General features: G+C 37.5%; 1 protein-coding gene and 1 pseudogene across 1 annotated transcript in view; one reads left to right on the forward strand and one right to left on the reverse strand.

Moving 5' to 3' along the window:
* Window positions 1–16,130, reverse strand: part of LOC149052356 (uncharacterized) — a 38,362-nt gene extending 22,232 nt beyond the window's left edge. The window contains exons 1-3 of the mRNA XM_089200547.1: window positions 15,771–16,130; window positions 14,426–14,546; window positions 13,199–13,270 (exon numbers count right to left, since the gene is read on the reverse strand). Of these exons, the coding sequence (XP_089056673.1) occupies window positions 13,199–13,270; window positions 14,426–14,546; window positions 15,771–16,005 (428 nt within the window). The 5' untranslated portion in view covers window positions 16,006–16,130. The remainder of the gene's footprint in view (window positions 1–13,198; window positions 13,271–14,425; window positions 14,547–15,770) is intronic.
* Window positions 1–19,641, forward strand: part of LOC149052354 (uncharacterized) — a 219,968-nt pseudogene that overhangs the window by 46,854 nt on the left and 153,473 nt on the right.

Genomic DNA, 19,641 nt, shown 5'->3' on the forward strand with positions numbered 1-19,641 from the left:
GCGACTTTAGGCGGGGACAAATTCTCAAAGTCCGGGACGTTTAGGGCGTTTAGTAGGTTCACATTCTGACTCTTTTCGCCACTAAGCTTGTTAACCTCTCTCCACCACGAACGAGGGTTTACACCTTTAAGATCTTGGACTTTGGAAGCGTAGTATTTCCCTTTGCATAGTTTCCTTTCCTTGTTAACAGCGTTTCTATAGAACTTATATGCCCGGCCATGCCTGTTGGAAAAGGAGGCTTGTTGGCGCATGCGTATAAGCTTTTTTAGCCTAACTGACATCCAGGGACAATCCTTTGGGTAAACGCGAATTGACCTTTCGGGCATAATATTGTTTATGCCAATGTCCACTAGATTACTGAAGACTTTAAGCTTTTCCTCGCAGGACGGTTGATATGTGACGCATGACCAGTTAATGTTCCTAAATAACGGCCGAGGCGTGCCTTGTTACTGTCCCGTTTGTCCCTGATTGAGATGGATTTCCGTGTTTTCTGGTTCGGGATTCGTTCCTTAGGTCTTACGAAAACTGTGCAATGATCCGAGAGCCCAAAGGGTGGATTCGGCTCAGGAGTTGCAAAATGATCACCCATGTTAGTGAAAAAAAAATCGAGCGTTGCGTTCCCTCTCGTAGGGAATTTCAAGAGTTGCTTGAGCTTGAAATGCTTTTGCAGGCGGCTTGTATTGAGACGATTGAAATCTCCTGTGAGAATAATCCCACAGTTGGGAAGTGCAGCTTCTGCCAAAGTTAGACTTTCGAAGAGATGGTCATTCAGGATATGGGGATCGGATTCTGCGGGACTGGTCCGACCGGGTTAGTAAACAAGGCCAAATATTATACACGAAAACCCGCGAGGGATTCTTGGTGGATTAAGATTCAGCCATATTATTTGGTGATCGTTGCAGCATTTTAAATTTTCGGGGATTTCGAACTTGATATGATCTTGAATGTTATATACATACGCCGCCATGTTCATGAGAGGATCGATCTTTTGGACGATATTATAACCGTCAGTGTTTACAACAGAGTCATTAAAATGTTGTTTCAGCCAAGATTCCACGATGCATCCGACCTGAACGTTTAGCCGTAATGAGAGTTCTTGAACCTCATCTGGCTTCGGAACTAAGGACATAGTATTCGCTAGCATTACTCTAGGGACGAAATGGACTGACGCTCGGTTTTGATGGCTAGGTTTCGTCTTGAAAACTGCGACAAGGTTGTTAAAATTCACTCCTCGCGTTAGATGCAGATTTGCATACTGAAAACACGGGGACGAAATCACAGGAATGTTAAACTGTTTCGTAGCTTCTTCGGCTCTTGTCTTCACGCCAGCTCTTCTCCCTCTCTTTAGATAGCCTACGGCCATCGTAAAGGGGAAAGAGTGAGTCACTTAGTTAGAAAAGAATTCGTGAAGAGATGTAACTCCGCTCCGTTGACTCTGCGAGGGTTGTGATGCTTGAGCGGTTCGAAGGATTGCGATGAAAATTACTCCAAAATGGAGCTCAAAACGGACTACATACGAACAGAAAGGGCGCACATACGTTCCAGAAATCGTTTATCGTGATATGTAGCTTGTGGAGAAGACTGGAGCGGAGATTTTAGTTGAAATTGCCGAGGCGAACTCTAAACGCGTGCAGCCGTGACCGGGGCTTACATGCTTATATTGCTTACATGCTTACATCGTGGGTCCATGTATCTCGTTTGAAGAACACTTCTGTTGTGTTCCGTTTCCTTCATTTAGTAACTGGAGCTGACGACGCTGACTGCTGTCTGCTGCTGCTTGAGAAACTGGTTGACCTTGCGCGAGCCGTGTACGGCTGAAACAAATTTCGAAAATTTTCCAGTACATGTCCGTCGGTTTTCCGTCCGTTCACTACACTGGCTACTGCACCGTACCTTGAAGGACCATTTTCGGGACCCTGGGATGTGTGTTCCCTATTAATACGGATCGCCTCTTCTAATAATTATAAATTCACCGCTCTTTCGCGAAAAGTCGCCATGTTTCCAACCAAGACAGGGCAACAGAGAAGAAATAAATTAACATAATTATAATTTTGGCAGGAAATATTTTATCTTGTCCGAAACTCGTTTCTGAGTGTAGTGCCGAACTGCATGTTACCTTGACAAAACACCATAACGAAACGCACGCTATGAAAATGACAAATCACAACAGAAAAACTGCTATTCCCTATGTCAAAATTGAAGAATACTAGAATACAATGGCAAAATAGCAAAGTGTAACAGCCGAATACCAAGGTACAGTGACAAATCAGCACATTGTAAAAGCATAATAGTCAAATGTGATAGCATAATGTCATAACACAAGGACCAAATAGCATATTAAGGCATCACATTGGAATAGCACAATTGCAAATCTCAATGTCATAACTGAAATTGTGGATATCATAATTAAACATTTATTTTTGATGGTAATTACACCCCATACCTATGAAGTTTTGAGCCGTAGTAAAGGCGTAAATCGTTATCCCTTGTCAGCTTTTGTGAGGCCAATTTACCGGATCAAATCTTTTGGTCGCCCCAAATTATTTGTTCTACATTAGTGGAGGGGGGGGTGAGCGCCAGGGAGAACAGGGGGCTGGAGACGGCAGGAAGCGGGAGCAGATATGGAAAACGCAGCCTTTGAGAAGCCGAACCCAGCAAAGTTTTTTGTCTACCATTTAATGCCCACCCAGAAAGAAAATTTCCTATTCGTTTCTTTATGACGTCAAAGGTCATAGATGCGACGTCATGAAAACTCAACAAATTTGTCAGTCTCTTGCAAGCTGTATCAGTAGAAAATTTTCCAGCGACCAAAGTGAGTCAGGTCAAATGTCGTCAAACGGCATAATTTCTTCCAGTCAGTTGTGTCTGTATGTAAGATTTTAGATCAGTAGCTAACGGCGTAATTTCTTCCAGACAGTTGTGTCTGTATGTAAGATTTTACGCCAGTAGCTAACGGCGTAATTTCTTCCAGTCGGTGGACTACACAAACATGCTATTTTAATTACAATGACAGTGGTAGAAATCTATTAAAAGCAACCGAGCAAAACACGGAATGTATACACGAGGTTCATGCACAAGCGAGTATTTTCTTGCGACAACTGACATGTTTCGAATATTTTATGTGTGCGAAGATTTTATTTAGCTCACACTTACGTATTTACAACAACATTTATAGTTGCATGTGATTTACTCTAAAATTATGCCAGTCGGATAGATGCTAAATTAAAGAACAATATAGGCGACAGGCCAATTTCAGCTAAAAACACGTCGATAGAGCTGGTATCTTTGTAAACAGCGATTTGTTTATTTAGCACTCTAGCGGGAAAAATAGCCTAAAACGGAGGTTTGCTCACTTAACAATAAAGGTAGAGTAATTTTTAAGTTAAAATTGATATATTTAAATGAATCAAAACAGAAGTAGAGACCAAACACGTCGAGTTTTGTCCCAAGAGTAGGAGTACAGTAGTCAGCAAGAAAATGACCGAACTCCGTGAAAATGCACGCTGTATATTTTGGTCTGGCGCGCTCGCTTTTGACGGGCCAAAGATAATGTTTTTACATGATAAAAACGAAGAATTGCTTGTTGAAAAGAGCTTTTGTATTTTATGTAAATTCGTATTTTTTTCAAGACAAGAAAACTTATAATTAGTTTCGGCATTATTTTTCGATTCCATCGATAGAGTTGTCTCGACAAATAAATAACGTTCGGGATATTCACTCGAAAGTATTGTAATCGTTGTGTACTATATCGTCTACTGGAGAACCGAGTCATTAAAGAAAAAACAGTGAAAAAGATAATGTTAGATTCTTGATGCCTTTCGCCGGGCATGGTGTGCTCGATGGAAAGTTCCCCTCGACATTAACTGGTCGTAACATCTATATCAACGCAACAGCAGTTCGATCTGGAAATACCTTTGTTGCTTGATTCTGATGGTTAAAGCGAACGATGTTTATATCTCAAGACGGATTTATTGAGAATTTCGAAAACTAATGTTGTAACTAAGGCTTCATGTTCCTCTCAGCTACATGAAATATTCAGGAAAGATTGATTCGTTAAAAATATTACTCTTCCATGATCTTTCTGACACTTATAACCACATAGAGCAACGGGTAAAATATAGATTTCAGCTCTCTTCGTTCGACCTGACTCTGCGTTGAATTGATCCACGGTGTACACATATATGCTGTGTAACGTCACGTTATTGTCTAGTTTTTCAGGAAATTGCTTTCTTTTAAAGATGCATCTTACGGCATTTCTCTGTTCTTATGGATACTTATCACCGAAAGACTTGTGAATTGTGAAATTAACCAGTGTAGCTGACTTAGTAAAGAGACTAGACAAGAAAAAAGAGATGGTGTGAAGGAAAACGATTCCAGCATTTCCTTCTTTACACTGTGCTTTTCATTGATAATGTAATGTAGAAAATACGCATTTAAGCTTTCTTTCTCTTCTTTTCTCTGAGAAATACTGGCAAGGATAGTCAACCTGGTAAAAAAGCTATCAATAATGTAAGAACGAAAACTGTGATGCAGAGTACAATTGACGACTACACTCGCCGAGTGAAACTCACGTACACGTGGCCCAAGCTCTCTATGAGACAGAAGCTTCTTACGGGTGTTAGGCTCTCCTCTGTAACCCTCCAGAGAGAATTTTAAATGACCAGCCTTTTTTAAAGTCCAGAAAACCCGCGGTAAGAAGTTGTGAAACCCGGAGACAGTTACAACACGGTAGGCCTGGACGCAAGTCAAATCTCTAACCAAAGACCAGCCCCTAGTCGAACATACTTGACCAATAATGACACTCAGCCACCCGTGGAAAGAAAAAGAGTGGTGGAAATCCCGCGCTTATAAAGTGTCTATAAGTCTTCGATAAGCTTAAACACAACTATCTAGCTTTTGCGCCGCAGAGTATCGAAAAATTATCGCTATCTACGGAGTAAATATCAACACACAACATAAAATCGTTGCATGATATAATATACTTAAAAGATTATAAAGGAAAAAATAATAGAAATTAAAACTTTAGAGCAAGTCCTGCTGTGTCGCCATATATCAAGCTTTTCTTTGACATCTGCAACCATTTTGATGCCTTCTAGTAGTTAGACTCCTGTTTTTACGCCAGTTTGGATGGAATGCATCGATAAATAAGTAAATTTCCAACTGCAGGTCATATAGTTATTTAAGAATCGTGACCGGCATTCGTGCTCTTGCAATTTCTAATTAAGTGTCAACATCCATGGATCCGTACTCTGAGACCTGCGTTAAACATGACCGAGCGCTGAGGTTTATAACTCGGGATCACTTAATTTTAAATTCAGTTTTACAACAAGATTGCTCCGTTTTAGGTGTTTTAAAGTCAAAGACCTTTAGAAAGCCTCGACTAGAGCTCCTCAAACTACTCGCCAAGAAGGGAAAATCTTGCTATGTTCTTGGTTCAAGAAAATTGTACCGACAAACTAAATGCATTTTCCTTTACATATTTCTGAGAATCTTATGTACATGATATGTAAAAAAAAACCCTTCACATGTAAATGCGTACTCAAGATCTATAACAATTCTTTTTGCTGTCCGCGATTTCAACTTTCACTTGATAATTTTTGCCAAGTTTAAGTGTTCTAAACACTTTTGTAAATTTAACGAAGACTTCAAAGCAATTTTAATTCAAGCTGAGACAGCTTAAATAAATTTTGTGAAAGGAAAATAGTGTAGCGCGAGTAAACAAAATAAGTTAAAAAGAAAAAAATTCTTTGGTCCAATGTTGTACACTCTTCTCATCCACTCAATATTCCTGCCACCCCTCACAGATTTTAAAAATATTTTCCCCCAAAAGGTTTGGAAAAAGTACACAATGGAAGCAACCCTAATTTGAGCGCTCAAAAATAATGGATATCAGCAGTGAGAAAAACTTTTTCCCTTTGCCTGGTTTTGTTTCCCCTCACAAATTATTATCAGAATTGTTATTTTATGATCGCTAACAAATTTCTGGGTTCAGTTGGTTTAGTTCAAATATACCTCATCGAGCGCGACTATGATTTAGGAAGTTTCTTGTTCTGTTTAGACATATTCCCGCATGGAATATCATTTTTCAAGAAACGAAGTTTCCTCACAGGTCTCATATTGCCCGTATTCCTGTATCCACTTTATTAGAAATATAACCAGCAGTAGTTAAATTCAATTACGGTTATAGGGAACTGGATGGCTGGGTGGACGGGAGCTAGTGAGTCATCCACCACCGTGATATATTGAGGTGTTTACCACTGGAATTTTGTTGCTCCACTGAGCTTGAGGTAAGATGATTCAGAGACGCTCGAATGTTGGGTCTTTATTTAGGAATAACTGGTCAATTGGATTGGTACTCCCTCCTGGCCTCTCAATAATTTTTTTAAGATTAACATTTGTACATTTAGGGTATACCACAGTATTTTTTCATAGACGCTTGAAGAGAAATTAAGTGTGCGTGATACATTTTTAAATTTTCAATTTCAGTTGTTGCACTTCAAGTGTTTTGACACGCGCATTTAAAATTGGCTCTCACTTTTTGACCAGGCTACAGGTGTCACAAGGCTGATTGTGTTTTGTTCTTGTTTTGTTCTTGTTTTTTTTTCTTTTTTCTTCATCCCTTTGTGCAAAGGAGAGAGATAAGAGGAAACACAGGGAGCCCGAGAGAACAGGGGGCGGGAGAGGGATCTATTTGAGGGCGGAAAGCGGGAGCAGAAATTAAAAAAACACACTCGTATTTTGTTTATAACCGTTTATCATCCAGTTTTAAGACCAGTTCCTATTTAACTTCCACCGATGCGTTAAAGATAATTTCATGAGCGAGAAAATGCAGGTTTATTCTCAGGCTGATAAAACAGCATTCGTTATCATCAAATCGGATACCTATCGAAATTGGTTACACTGTTGGTCATAAATGAAGTGACAAACTGTGTACAAATTTGTCAGTGTCTCGTGAACTGTAGCAGGCAAAATTTTTCAGCACACATAACACTATCAATGTCACCGACTGCTCCTTTGAGGCGTTTTAAAGTGAAAGACTTTCAGAAACTCTCCACTAAAGCTCCTCAAACTACTCGCCAAGATCAGGGAAAAACTTGCTATGTTCTTGCTTCAAGAAAATTGCAGCGGCATACTAGATGCATTTTCCTTTAGATATTTCTGAGAATCTTCTCTACGTGATGTATATAAAAAAAAACCCTTGGAAAGTAGATGTGCACTCAAGATTTTTGGCAATTCCGTTCGCTGCCCGTGATTTCAACTTTCACTTGATAGTTTTTGCCAAGTTTAAGCATTCCAAACACTTTTGTAAACTTTAACAACGACTCCATGGCAACTTTAATCCAAGCTGAGACAACTTAAACAAGACTTGTTAAAGGAAAATAATGTACCGCGAGTAAAAAAATAGTTGGACGACGTTTGAATCAGTACACACGACACACGGCTCGATGTTTTTGTCTTTCGATTTCTCCGCCTTCACACGTGATGTGGTTTAGTAATATTATTAAAGAATTATTTAAAGCTGCTTTCTAGGCTTGCTAACTTTAAAAGCTTTCCGTACAGACTATCATGAAGAATTCTTCACTAGCACGTTATTGTTTTCGCGTTCTCTCAACATCCCAAATGGTTTATATACGACGGCAAAGTGATGCTTAGCTATCCCGGAGCAACGCACGCGAGATTTGCGCTTTTAGCCGTTGCAGGGTAATAGCCGTTAAAATCACCTCTTCGTGCTATATTATCTCACCGGTGTCGTATATACTACGAGTATGTTTCGTTAGTAGGGTAAGGCTAAAACCAAGAGAAAAATGAAACATTTTCTAGCACCGCAAATCATTGAAAGTTGGGCAAACCACGATCCTTTGTCACGCTCAAGACTCTATATTCTTTATTTTCATTTTTGTGCCTTTTGGTCGTGGATTTGTATTGGATTTTATCCAAGGCATTTGTTTCCTTTCTTCACGTTTCACGTGAAAGGCTTCTATTAGTAGTCAACTTCAATTTGTTGGGGAAAATTGCCAATGCAAAATCGTTCACAACGGATTTCAGAGAAAAGTTTTTGCTAAAAGTTTTTGTATGAGGCTACCGTCATATTCCATTTTATATTACCACATAAAACTTTCTTTACATTCTTTATATTTATAACCTCAAAATCTCTCTAAAAAGAAACAATTTCTTTGATTCAATGCTGTACACACTCCTGATCCACTAAGTATTCCTGCCACCCCTAACAAATTTGAGAAATAATTTACACCCAAAAAACTTGGAAAAAGGACACAACGGAAACAACATTAATTAAAGCGCCGGAAAATAATGGGTATCATCAGGGAGAAAAGCGTTCTCCCAATGCCTGGTTTTGTTTCCTATAACAAATCACCATCAGGATTACTATTTCATGATTGCTAACTTGATAGCTCCACTTCGCTGAATAGTTGTTTGCTATGAAGAATTTCAAAAGAGAAAAGAATTGAACTCGAACAATAAATTTGGTACCCCTACCAATCTGTTTCGATGTAATTTTTAATCCTTTTCTTCTATTTTCTTTCTTTTCTTTTTTTTTTTTTTTTTTTTTTTTTTTTTTTTTGCAATTGAAACGCATACAAAACATCCCGCGTAGTACCACGGAATTTCTAAGTACTTACATTCTGAGTCAGTGTAAACCGAACGCTAGAAATAGCTTCGAGAGAGCGCAGAAGCTTCTTATCAACATGTGATAGTTTGGAATGTATGGGCTTTCTCGGTTTCCTTAAATGTTCGGTAAATTTCCAACTTTAAGTCATGTAGTTATTTAGAAACCGTGACTGGCAGTCGACCTCAATTTTATGCGTCAACGCCCATGGCTCCGTACTCTGAGACCAGCGTTAAGCATCACCGAACTCTAGACACGAGATTTTTAAATCACTCTGGGATCACTTTGCCTTTCCTCATCGACATATGATAATTTGGATTGTGAAGGCTCTCTCAATTTGTTGAATTTTTTGAGAAATTTCAAAATTTCGGTCATTCAGTAGTTTGAGAGCTTTGATCAGTAACCAAAGTGTTCGAATATGTTTACGTCAAACAAAACCAACTTAACAGTTATGGACAAAATATGGTTTCATTCTAAGCTTAAGTCACAAAATCCTTGAGCCTCCTTTTTGTAAGATATTTGCCTCCCTTTTGTGCCGGCTTCATATATTTTTTCATGTAAACTTTAAGGATCGTGTGCCAGTAAGTTTGTTTTAACAATCTCGATTATTGTTTTAAAAAGACTCCTCCTCAATAGTGGCCTATTTGTATATTATCGCAATCAAAGGAGTGCTGATTCATCCGTGAATATGAAAATTTCGGCGAGAGAAGGAGGAATTTTGTGTATAAAATGTCGTCTGCGGTACATACTTGAGCATCCATTTCGAATCCTTGTCTACCCATTTCTAACTACGTCACCACACAGCTAAAAAGGTTTCTTTCTAGGGCTGGTCATTTTATGACGAAAAATTAACATTTAGGGAGACGAGAAGTAGCACATAGTGTTGAGCAGGGTCAAAACAAGGGTGAGGTGGGTCCAAAGGTACTGTGCATTAGAGGAAAGAGGACAAATCGATCATTTGAAGATCAGGCATTAATTGTCTGTTCGGTAGATTTGGATTTAAAGCGTCTTTTGAATAAATAAAGAGGGATATAAACTTACAAGTGCGATAGCAAGGTGTTTTTGCTACATATGTCTGATGGTAATCCATTCGAACAAAAAATCATTTAAAGGCGGTATTTAGTAGGTTACACCAATTAAGGAAGGTCAGGAAACACATAAAATGCTTGCAGACAGACTTTTAGCGTCAATAAAGCGATGCCTCCTTTTTAGTTGCGATAAAAAAACCAGCTATACTGTAGAACAGAATGACTTTGAGGGTTTTTTATTCGAAGTATTGAAAACAACTGAACATTTTAAAATTCCTCCCAACTCCCTCCGTATCTTCCAATAACCCCTGATTGTTATAATACATTAGGCTTTACCATACAAACTGACATGTTGTGTAGACCACTTCCTGAGCCGGGCGACGTTGATTTGTTGTAGGGTGGTATTGTTATATTGTGCTATATCAATTTTTTCGTATATACTGCGAGTACGTTTCTTTAGTAGGGTGAGGCTAAAACTAAGTGAGAAAAATATTCCTACTTCGCAAATCATTGAAGGTTAAGCAAACCACCACACTTTGTCACGCTCAAGACTGGATATGATTCATTTTCAGACAAGTTTTGTGCCTCTTCGGTCCTGAATATGTTTTGGCATTTAACCGAGGGTTTTGTTCTCTTTTCTCAAGTTCCACGTTTAGGCTCGTTTACGTAAGAAACTTAAGTTTGTGAAAAAATCGCCAATCTAGAGTAGTTCACAACGGGATTAGAGAAAGGTTTGTCATAAAGTTTTCGTTTGAGGCTACTTTCATATTGTTTTAAATCACATCGTTCACTTTTCTTTGTATAAAACTTTCTGTACATTTATTGGAAACATAATCAGCAGTAGCTAAATTCAATAGTTTTCAGAATTCGTAAAAGGTATTTACTGACACACTGGAAAACTCTGAAGGAGTGCTCTGATTAGCCTCTCAAACTCCGAATTTCCTCAGGTTTTTACCATTAGGAGACTTGCTGGGGATTCGAGTTCGAAAGCATTATAGCCGTTGCAGGATTATATGGGCAAAAATAATCATTTTTTACTGTCTCACTGTTTTAGGGCAAGAAGACTTAGTTAGGCATTATTTTCCGATTCTATCAATAAAGTTGTCTTGACAAGTAAATACCGTTCGGGATTTGAGCTCGAAAGTATTTCATCGTTGCAGGAATAAATTATTTAAAATAATTTTTGTGCACTATTTCGTCCACTGGAGAACCGAGTTATTAAAGAGAAAAAAAAGTCAAAAAGACGGTGTTAGATTCTTGGTGCCTTTCGCCGGCGAGGTGTGCTCGATGAAAAACTTCCCCTCGAAATTAAATGGTTGTAACATCTATATCAACGCAGCAGTAGCTCGATCTGTTGCTTGATTCTGATGGTTAAAGAGAACGATAATTACATCTCAAGACGGCTTTTGAGAGCTTCGAAAGATAATATTGTAACTAAGTCTTCATGTACCTCTTAGCTACATGAAATATTCAGGAAGGATTGATTCGTTAAAAATATTACTCTTCCATGATCTTTCTCACACTTATTACCACGTAGAGCAACGGGTAAAATATAGATTTCAGCTCTCTTCGTTTGACCTGACTCTGCGTTGAATTGTAGCAAGGTGCACATATATGCTGTGCAACGTCACGTTATCGCCTAGTTTTTCAGGAAATTGCTTTCATCATGCATCATGCTGCATTTCTCTGTTCTTATGGTTACTTATCACCGGAAAACTTGTGAATAGTGAAATTAACCAGTATAGCTGTAAAAAAAAAAAAAAAAAAAAAAAACTATCGTAGCATTGCTTTCTTTACACTGTGTTTTCTTCGGTAATGCATGTAACAAACAACAAAATTTCCCTGAACCAAATCATCTGTAAAAGAATATTTTCTAATCCAATTGTTAATTAAGTTTTCTTTGGATGTAGAAAATACGCACTTGAGCTTCTTTCTTTTTTTTTTCCTTTGGTAATTTTTTTTCTCTGAGAAAAAAATTGGCAAAGATGATCAATTTGTTAAAAAAGCTATCAATACTGTAACAATGAACACTGTGATGCAGAGTACAATTGACGTCTGCGCTCGCCGAGTAAAATTCAGGTACAGGTGGCCCAAGCTCTTTATGAGAGAGGAGTATTTTATAGGAGTTTAGGCTCCGCTCTGTAACTCTCTAGCGAGAATTTTAAATGACCAGCATTTCTAAAGTCCTACGAACCCGCGGTAGGAACTTCTGCGAAACTCGGAGACCATTACGACACGGTCGGCTTAGGCGCGAGTCAAATTTCTCCCCAAAGAGCAGCCCAGAGTCGAACATACTAGACCAAGAATGACACTCAGTCATCCGTGAAAAGAAAAAGATTAGTGGAAATCCCGCGCCTAAAAAGTGTCTATAAGTCTTCGGCAGAACTTCTATGGATCGAACATATTCCATTAAAATCGAAGACAACTATCTGGCTTTCGCGGAGTAAATAGCAACGGAGTAAATAGCAACGCGTAACATAAAATCGTCACATGATATAATACACTTCAAAGATTATAAAAGGAAAAAATTAATAGAAATTAAAACTTTAAAACAAGCCCTTCTGTATCGCCATACATCTAGCTTTTCTTTAACATTTGCAACTATTTTGATGCCTTCTAGAAGTTAGACGACTGTACCCCAGTTTGGAAGGAATACATCGATAAATCAGTAATCGGAGCGTGCTGTTAATAGCAACATCGACCCGCTTAAGGGTTTAGAAATTTGTCATTCTTTGAAAAAACTGACTATTTTTAAGATTTAACAATCTCTTACATTTTTACATCCCGGCTTCCAGTTCTCTAAGCCGAAAGTATGCCTATCGGAAAGCTATGCAGCTGGTTGTTTACTGAACTACACATGAAGAAATTGTTCCAACCATGTTTAACGTGAACGGGTTATAATGCTGATAAAATATGCTTTTATTCATTAGGACCCTGTTGTCTGAAGCCCCATTAGCGCTAACCTAAGGTTACATTTTAATCCGGATTCTTTATTCCTTCATTCAAAAGCCTTTTTGGGATAGTTTTCTGTATCGCTTTTAGAGCATCCAATCATCACATTCTTGACAAAAAGGATTCGATTGAATTTTGTTTTAAAGCTTTCAGATCTTAAATCAGTTTCAAACTAATCATGGGTTATCTTTACCCACTTTTGAACAACTTCGCCCAGGAGATTAAAGAAAAGGTCTAATTAACAATCAAAGTTGTTTATTGCTCCTGCGAACTTTCTGTGGTCAATCTCTTCGTCGGTTGTAACCCAAGTCCTCAGTTACGATATTGCTACATACCGGTTAAATAGGCGCAGTTTGTAATGCGAATTTATGAGGCTGTTAATTCGTCAATGGAATGAGGAAATGAATCTTAGCTTACAGCCACCCCAGGTGAGAGTTATTACTGTGCTGAATACACATGGTTTTCAAAGCGGCTGATGACGAATATTATTATTATTTATTATCGACATATCATTGTCAGTCCATGTATGGATATAGACATATACTTTTAAATTGAAATGCACACAATATAGATTTGTGTAATCGTAGCTTACAGCCAAGCCAGGTGAGTATTGTTGCTGAAAATGTCTTGTGACAAGTCGTTCAGCTGGTTGTTACTCAAGTCCCTGTCAGAAAAAATTGATACATCTGTGTTAAATACATACGGTTTTCAATACTCATGACAGATACTTGTATCAAAAAAAAATAAACCGCTTTTATTTCTTTCCAAAGTCTATGTTTCGCCTTCGCACGAATTTTTCGCTTCGAGGATGAAAAAATGGGAGTACGAATCAACTGTGGTCAAATAAACAACTTTCCAGCTAAATACGTGTATGGTTGCATAGATTATGATCTCTTGGCGATGAACAACATAGTTCAGAAAGCAGTAAATTGAAAATGTCGCAAAGGCTTTGTTACATATTTCAATATAAATAATAACAAAAAAGTAATTTAAGAAAAGCGGCATTCAGTAGTAAACTCTTCCAGATGAACGCATCGAACAGCTTAACTCAAAGTCGTCCGTTGTACACCAGAAATGGATTAATTGCATTATTGTTCCAGCCATTCTCGGTGAGATGCTATTTTTACCGTCAGATCTACTTTTTCACAGCTATCTTTGACTTTTACAGCTATATTCAAGCGGGCATATAACACCAGAGATAGTGCTGAATATAACTAAAACAGTTAAAATATATTGGTATATATCTACGTTTTCTAAAGTTCTCACGATTCGCTTGATATTTCAGTTTCTAAGGGCTTCCTTTGCATAAAGTACCAGGTATTGCGAGCATAAACAGAAAGCATACTCCGCCATTATTGTTCACATTCTACAAAATTTGTTCGTTTTGCGATTCCTCGTTGCCTTCACGAAGTCACGAAGTACTGCCTTATTGTTTAGCTTTGTTCTTGTTTTGTGACCCTGCTAACATGGACCCGCATTGTATGATACACCACAGTTATGATGCTTTTTAGTACAGCCACGAGGTTACAGATTAGAGTTTACAAGGTACAGATCTTCTTTCGACATGGCTCGAGAGACTCGGGAAATAGTAGTTCGGGTGAGGAATGACCCCCGTAGCAAACCTACGATCAAAAAATTCAATATTGAAGAATTTCCAGTCATTGACGTCGATGGCACCACGCAAAGGCTAGTGTAAGAGTGATTTAGAAGTCGCTCTTACTCAGGTAAGATGAAGAATGACATTCATTTGCTTCGTAATCTGCAGTTTAGTCTGTAACTTACACGGCACCTCAACAATTGATCTCTTGTTAATACTCACAACGTCGCTGTGGTAAGGGGAATTTTCCACAGAAACGACATCAACTCTTTTCCTGTACAGCTCACGCGCAACAGATTGTATGTTTCCTTCAAAATGTGGCAATCACAAGGGCCTGGGCACTCTGAATATTAGACATAAATTATTGTTCATATAATTAAATCGCTAAAATATGTGTAGTATGTCATCACTGAGTTTGCATTGCGAACAAGAAAACCAACTTGTTTTATCGTATCGAGAAAAAAAAGAAGAAAGTAACGATTTTTAGAATAGTATAAAAAGGAATGTTCATGAGACAAACTTCTAAAGTTAGGCTAAATTTAAATTTGCGGAATTTTTTCACCTTTGGAGTATCTACTTTGAACTGATTACTAACGTACTCTTATCATTGTCAGCATTTAGGGAAGTCAGAATTTAAGCTAAAACAAAATAAAAATTCAGTGAGGAGAGTGTCTTTCTGAGAGGCCGAACAGCGCTGAATAATTAGAATAACTAAAGAAAAATAGTTCTGAGGTGCTTACGTAAGATAAGATTAATATTTCTACTGTGTGAATTAAAAAGTGGATATGATAAAATGCTGCTTACAAACCGTATGACAAAATTACCGATCATTAAGAAAAACTAATTAAAACAAATTGAGCACTAAAATTACCAAAACTAATCAAAACAAATTGACCCTTTAACTTCAATGAAGTGACCAAGAGAGAATTTCTCCCTACAATATCGATACAATTTCAAGTAGACAAGTTATGAGAATAAAGAGAAATATCAATTAAGGGGTTATTAGTTGATCCGGAAACAAATTCTCAGAACTAAGATCATAAGAATCGTACAGGAGTAAGTATGCAGAATTACTAATGAGATCTTGGAAGTGAAAGGGTTAATTGAAACAAACATTGTAAACGAACATCGTGCAAAAATCCTTACTGGTCGGAGGTGAACCAAAAAAGAACAAGCGGGGCAAACCAAAACACAAATCCAATGAGTAGCAGGGTGGATAGCTTCAACCCAGACCACTAGATTACAAGCTTTACACTATAATCACTCGGCCTCTTTTCCAAACAAAGATTGTTATTCTGATATCGCTGATCAAAGAAAGCCTAATCCGAACGAAGAACTGTTTAAGATAATGATAATCTATCGCAGTCTGTTTTAGATATTGATAATTTATCACAGTCTAGAAGAACGGGGCAAATTACGGGAGCGACTACATCGAGGGCGGTGAGCCGTGGAGGGATACCAAGAAATTAAACAAGATATTAAGAAAATGGCCAAATAGTACAGATTCAGGCATCCAATTAAAAAAGTGATATGGTTCCATTACACTTGTGTAAGGAATAAAACTCACCTTCAATGTTGAGGCTAATTTCGCTCCTTGATACGTTATTATCTCTTCGTACCTCACAGCTGTAATTCACATTCTCCTCTGCAGCTACAAGCTGATATCTTACGCTGGTACTATTTTGAACAACAACACCATTTTTTCTCCATACAATGTATGGAGCTGGCGCACCTTCCACCGGGCACCACAGGTTGGAGATTCTGTTCAAAATTACAGTCCGTGTCTTGGGTACTTGGGTCATGGTAGGTGTCGCTACATAAAACAAAAAATAATGATAATGATAATAAAAAATGTATTAAGGCAAGCAAATGCTAGATGAATAGTCTGTATCATACAGGACAAGCAAACCACAGGCATAATATATCAAGCAAATACATTGTGCATGGATAATCATATTTTATTCCAAAGTCACGGAGAACTTCTTTCAGTGTCTCTCTTTGTCTGTCTGTCTCTTTCTCTATATGTGGCTGTTCGTCTGTCTCTTTGTATATCAGATGAAAAGCTACTTAATAAGGGAATAAATACTGTTAAATAGTAAGGTAGGCCAACGATATATTTCCTGAATATAAATTGTTATATCATGAAGTTCCAATTGAATTTAAATATTTTTTAACTACATGCTTTAATAGAAAGTTAACAAGAAATATCGTGCCTGTTTGATTGAAGGATCTGCCAGTGTAGTATGCACTAAAATCATGTCTGCGAGAAGGGAAAAATCTTAACCACAAGTATCCTTCACTGGATCGCACTACAGCAGCTGCGTGATCTCCACAGAATACACCAAGAACGTTGGCTGACTGATTATTGCCGTCACGGATCTCAAGATAGTAGTCCTGCAAACACGGTCTTGAATACCACGAGTAGCTGCGCATGGTAAAGATCAGTTCCACGTAGTGTCCTTTTGGAGCTGAGAGAACATGTGACTCCCCAAACCAAGGAACTTTATCCCATCCTTTTGCTTGTTGAGGATGTTTCAAGAAAACTACAACAAATACAATAAGTCAATTACTTGGCTTCCAAAAACAAAAATATAGATATCATACATCAAGAGAAAGAAAATATATGCAATTTTACGTAACAAAGGCCTCCACATTAGACCTCATCTGATCTCTGTCTTACAAGTATCACTAGTCCACTAATCAGATATCAGATCACTAAGCTAACAAACATCTATCGCACGACTAAAAATTTAAATTTTATCTAGAGCTCGAGTTCAACGGGCTTCAGCTAACTATTATAATACTGTCTTCCATTCTAACCAAGAGCTTACAAACTCTTTGCATTTGCGGTTAGTTTTTGATTAAGAAAAGTGTTTCAGAAGATAAAGGAAAGTGGTTTATTTATGTATTAGAGGAATAATTTATTGACGTCATCTTATTCTAGCACTTTACTTTGAAGTTTGATTGTACAAGGTAAATGCAGAGGCAATGTCTTTCACAAGTACAGTCTTAAGCTCAAAGTTGGACCATGTAAACGTTTTGGACACTTCCTCTTACCACTGAACCAGCGTGCACCATATGTTGCATGCCTAGCAGTTTGATATTACACGCAGATATGAGAATTTGTGGCTCTTCATGATTGTTATATTACGATTAAACACTGGCGCATATTACAGTTCAACAAGACTTGACATAACAATTGCCAATAGACTCTCACCCACACTTCGCAGTTTTCTCATTACTCTATCCATCCATTTAACCTTGCACTCTCCTCCCTTCCTCTCCTCTTTTCCTCCCTTGCTCGTCCTTTCCCGGGCCTCCCCAAGCATCTTACCCTTCCTCCCCTCCCACACTACTCATGGGCTCCCATTCCATCCCATTTGCCAACAACGGCAAATGTTTATCATTAAAGCAAACACTTTCGACAACAGTCATGAACAGCTGAAGTGCTTACAGAAAAGGAGGATGAAACTGCACTTGGCCACTGAGGGTACCATCATGAAGTGATTCAGTTTTTTTTCTGCAGAAGAAAAGGTAGAGTGTTTAATTTTGTCTCTTTCAATTTTTCATTGAATCTTTTCAAAGCAGCTCGATGTTTTATACACAAGCTTTTGGAGTAAAACTCTTTAGATAGTAATGAATTTGTCTCCATCGGCTACAGAACAAACGGAATCCTTCCGCGTAAAACCAAAAAAACTTCAAAGATTTTCATAGCGCTTTCTGGAAAGTTAAATTTTAAAAGAAAGTCATTGTTTAACCCTGTTGATAATTAAGATATTGGTTTGCTATTGTTTATCTATAACGCTCTTTATCACTTGGATTATGCAGTTCAAAGGAAAAACTCCTTTTCGAATCAGAACATTCCCCTTTGTAATTTAGAATAATGAAAAGAAAATTGTGTTAGTTGCCTTATGACTCAAGCGAAGAAAATCACGTCAAAACTGGTAAATACAGCCACTCCGCAACCAATGGACTCTTTGTCCTCTGTTCAGTCATACACAGCTAAAAGTTACACACTCTAAAAATAACAATAACGATGTATGTTGAGACCTTGTAAAAGTGACCCTGTCTTCTTGTCTGATAACTACCATTCATACTTCGTAGGACATTTGAACATTGTGATAAAGATTTTGGTTTATTCTAAAATCATAAACAAGATATTCAACTTTACACCAAACTTCAAGGTAGGTTTAACTCACGAAAAATTTCAGTTCGTTCATGCATCTTGCACATTGATAATTTTTTTCCAACATTTTAGTGTGTTATTTACAAGAGAAAAAAATGTAAAACAGAGAAAAAAATATTCTGATTATTTAACAGCGTATTTTTAGTACTGCTGTCCTGATTTGTGCACATATCCTGATGTATCAAAAATGTAAAATTTCATACCCAACCGAGTTGAGCATTATCTTAGTAAGCTTGAAGGCATGAGTTTTTAGCCAATAATTTGTATTTCATAACAACTGACCTTCTGAGTAATGGCAAATGAAATTGAAATGAAATGAAAATGGCTATTTTCCTTTTAATCTAAAAGAGACGAGAGCGTTTTGCCTCATATGACTGAAATTTTATTTTCGAATCAAGAACTAACAATCTCACATTTGGCACAATTAGAGGTTAAATTAGCCAGAAATATTCGTTTTTTGTTGTTGTTGTTGCTGTTGTTGTTCGTAAAGAAAGGAATATAATTGGTGACTTTGACTCTTCGTGCACAAGGTTCTGGAGTACTCTAAAATGTTCCAGAATATTCCATTTTGCAACTTCTTATGTTAAGTCATGTTGCACTGTTTTAAGAATAGGATATGATGTAATTATTTAGAATGTTCTAGAATGTTCTAGAATGTTCTAGAATGTTCTAGAATGTTCTAGACTGCTAAAACATATGTTTGCACTTGTTTCCTCTTTTATAAACTGACTGACATTTATTTCTCCTAAATTCTAAAAGTTGTCCGTGTTTAGAACGGACACTTCATCTTTAAATATTTACATTAAAAATACGAATTGCTAATTCTCTGGTCGATCAAACGAGTCATTAGGGACCGAGAAAAAAAATAATCCTTTCCTTTTCGAATGCCTTTTTGACTGATGAATCATATGATGAATCTCGTTTTTCCCACCACCCTCTTCCCTGAGAAAGCGTCGGTATGGTTGAGAGAATTGAGAATTTATTGGTTAAAAGTAAACAATTATAAACTAGAAGAGTTAGTTATAAACTAAAAGTTATCAAAACTCTAGTAGTTACTTTGTCTTCCTATAGAGTATGTGGACAAAGTATGTTTTCGTTTTTCTATCTTTTAGTTTTATTTCCTTTTAATTTCATTGATGCTGAGGAAAGAAATGCTACCTTCAACAAAAGAATAAATAAAAATGGAATATTAATCATTTTTAGATCCCGCATCATCCATAAGCTGACTGTTTTTTGTCTCCGACTCAGTTTT

This window comes from Pocillopora damicornis, chromosome 1, assembly GCF_964200805.1.
Source record: "Pocillopora damicornis chromosome 1, jaPocDami1.2, whole genome shotgun sequence".
Taxonomy (NCBI): domain Eukaryota; kingdom Metazoa; phylum Cnidaria; class Anthozoa; order Scleractinia; family Pocilloporidae; genus Pocillopora; species Pocillopora damicornis.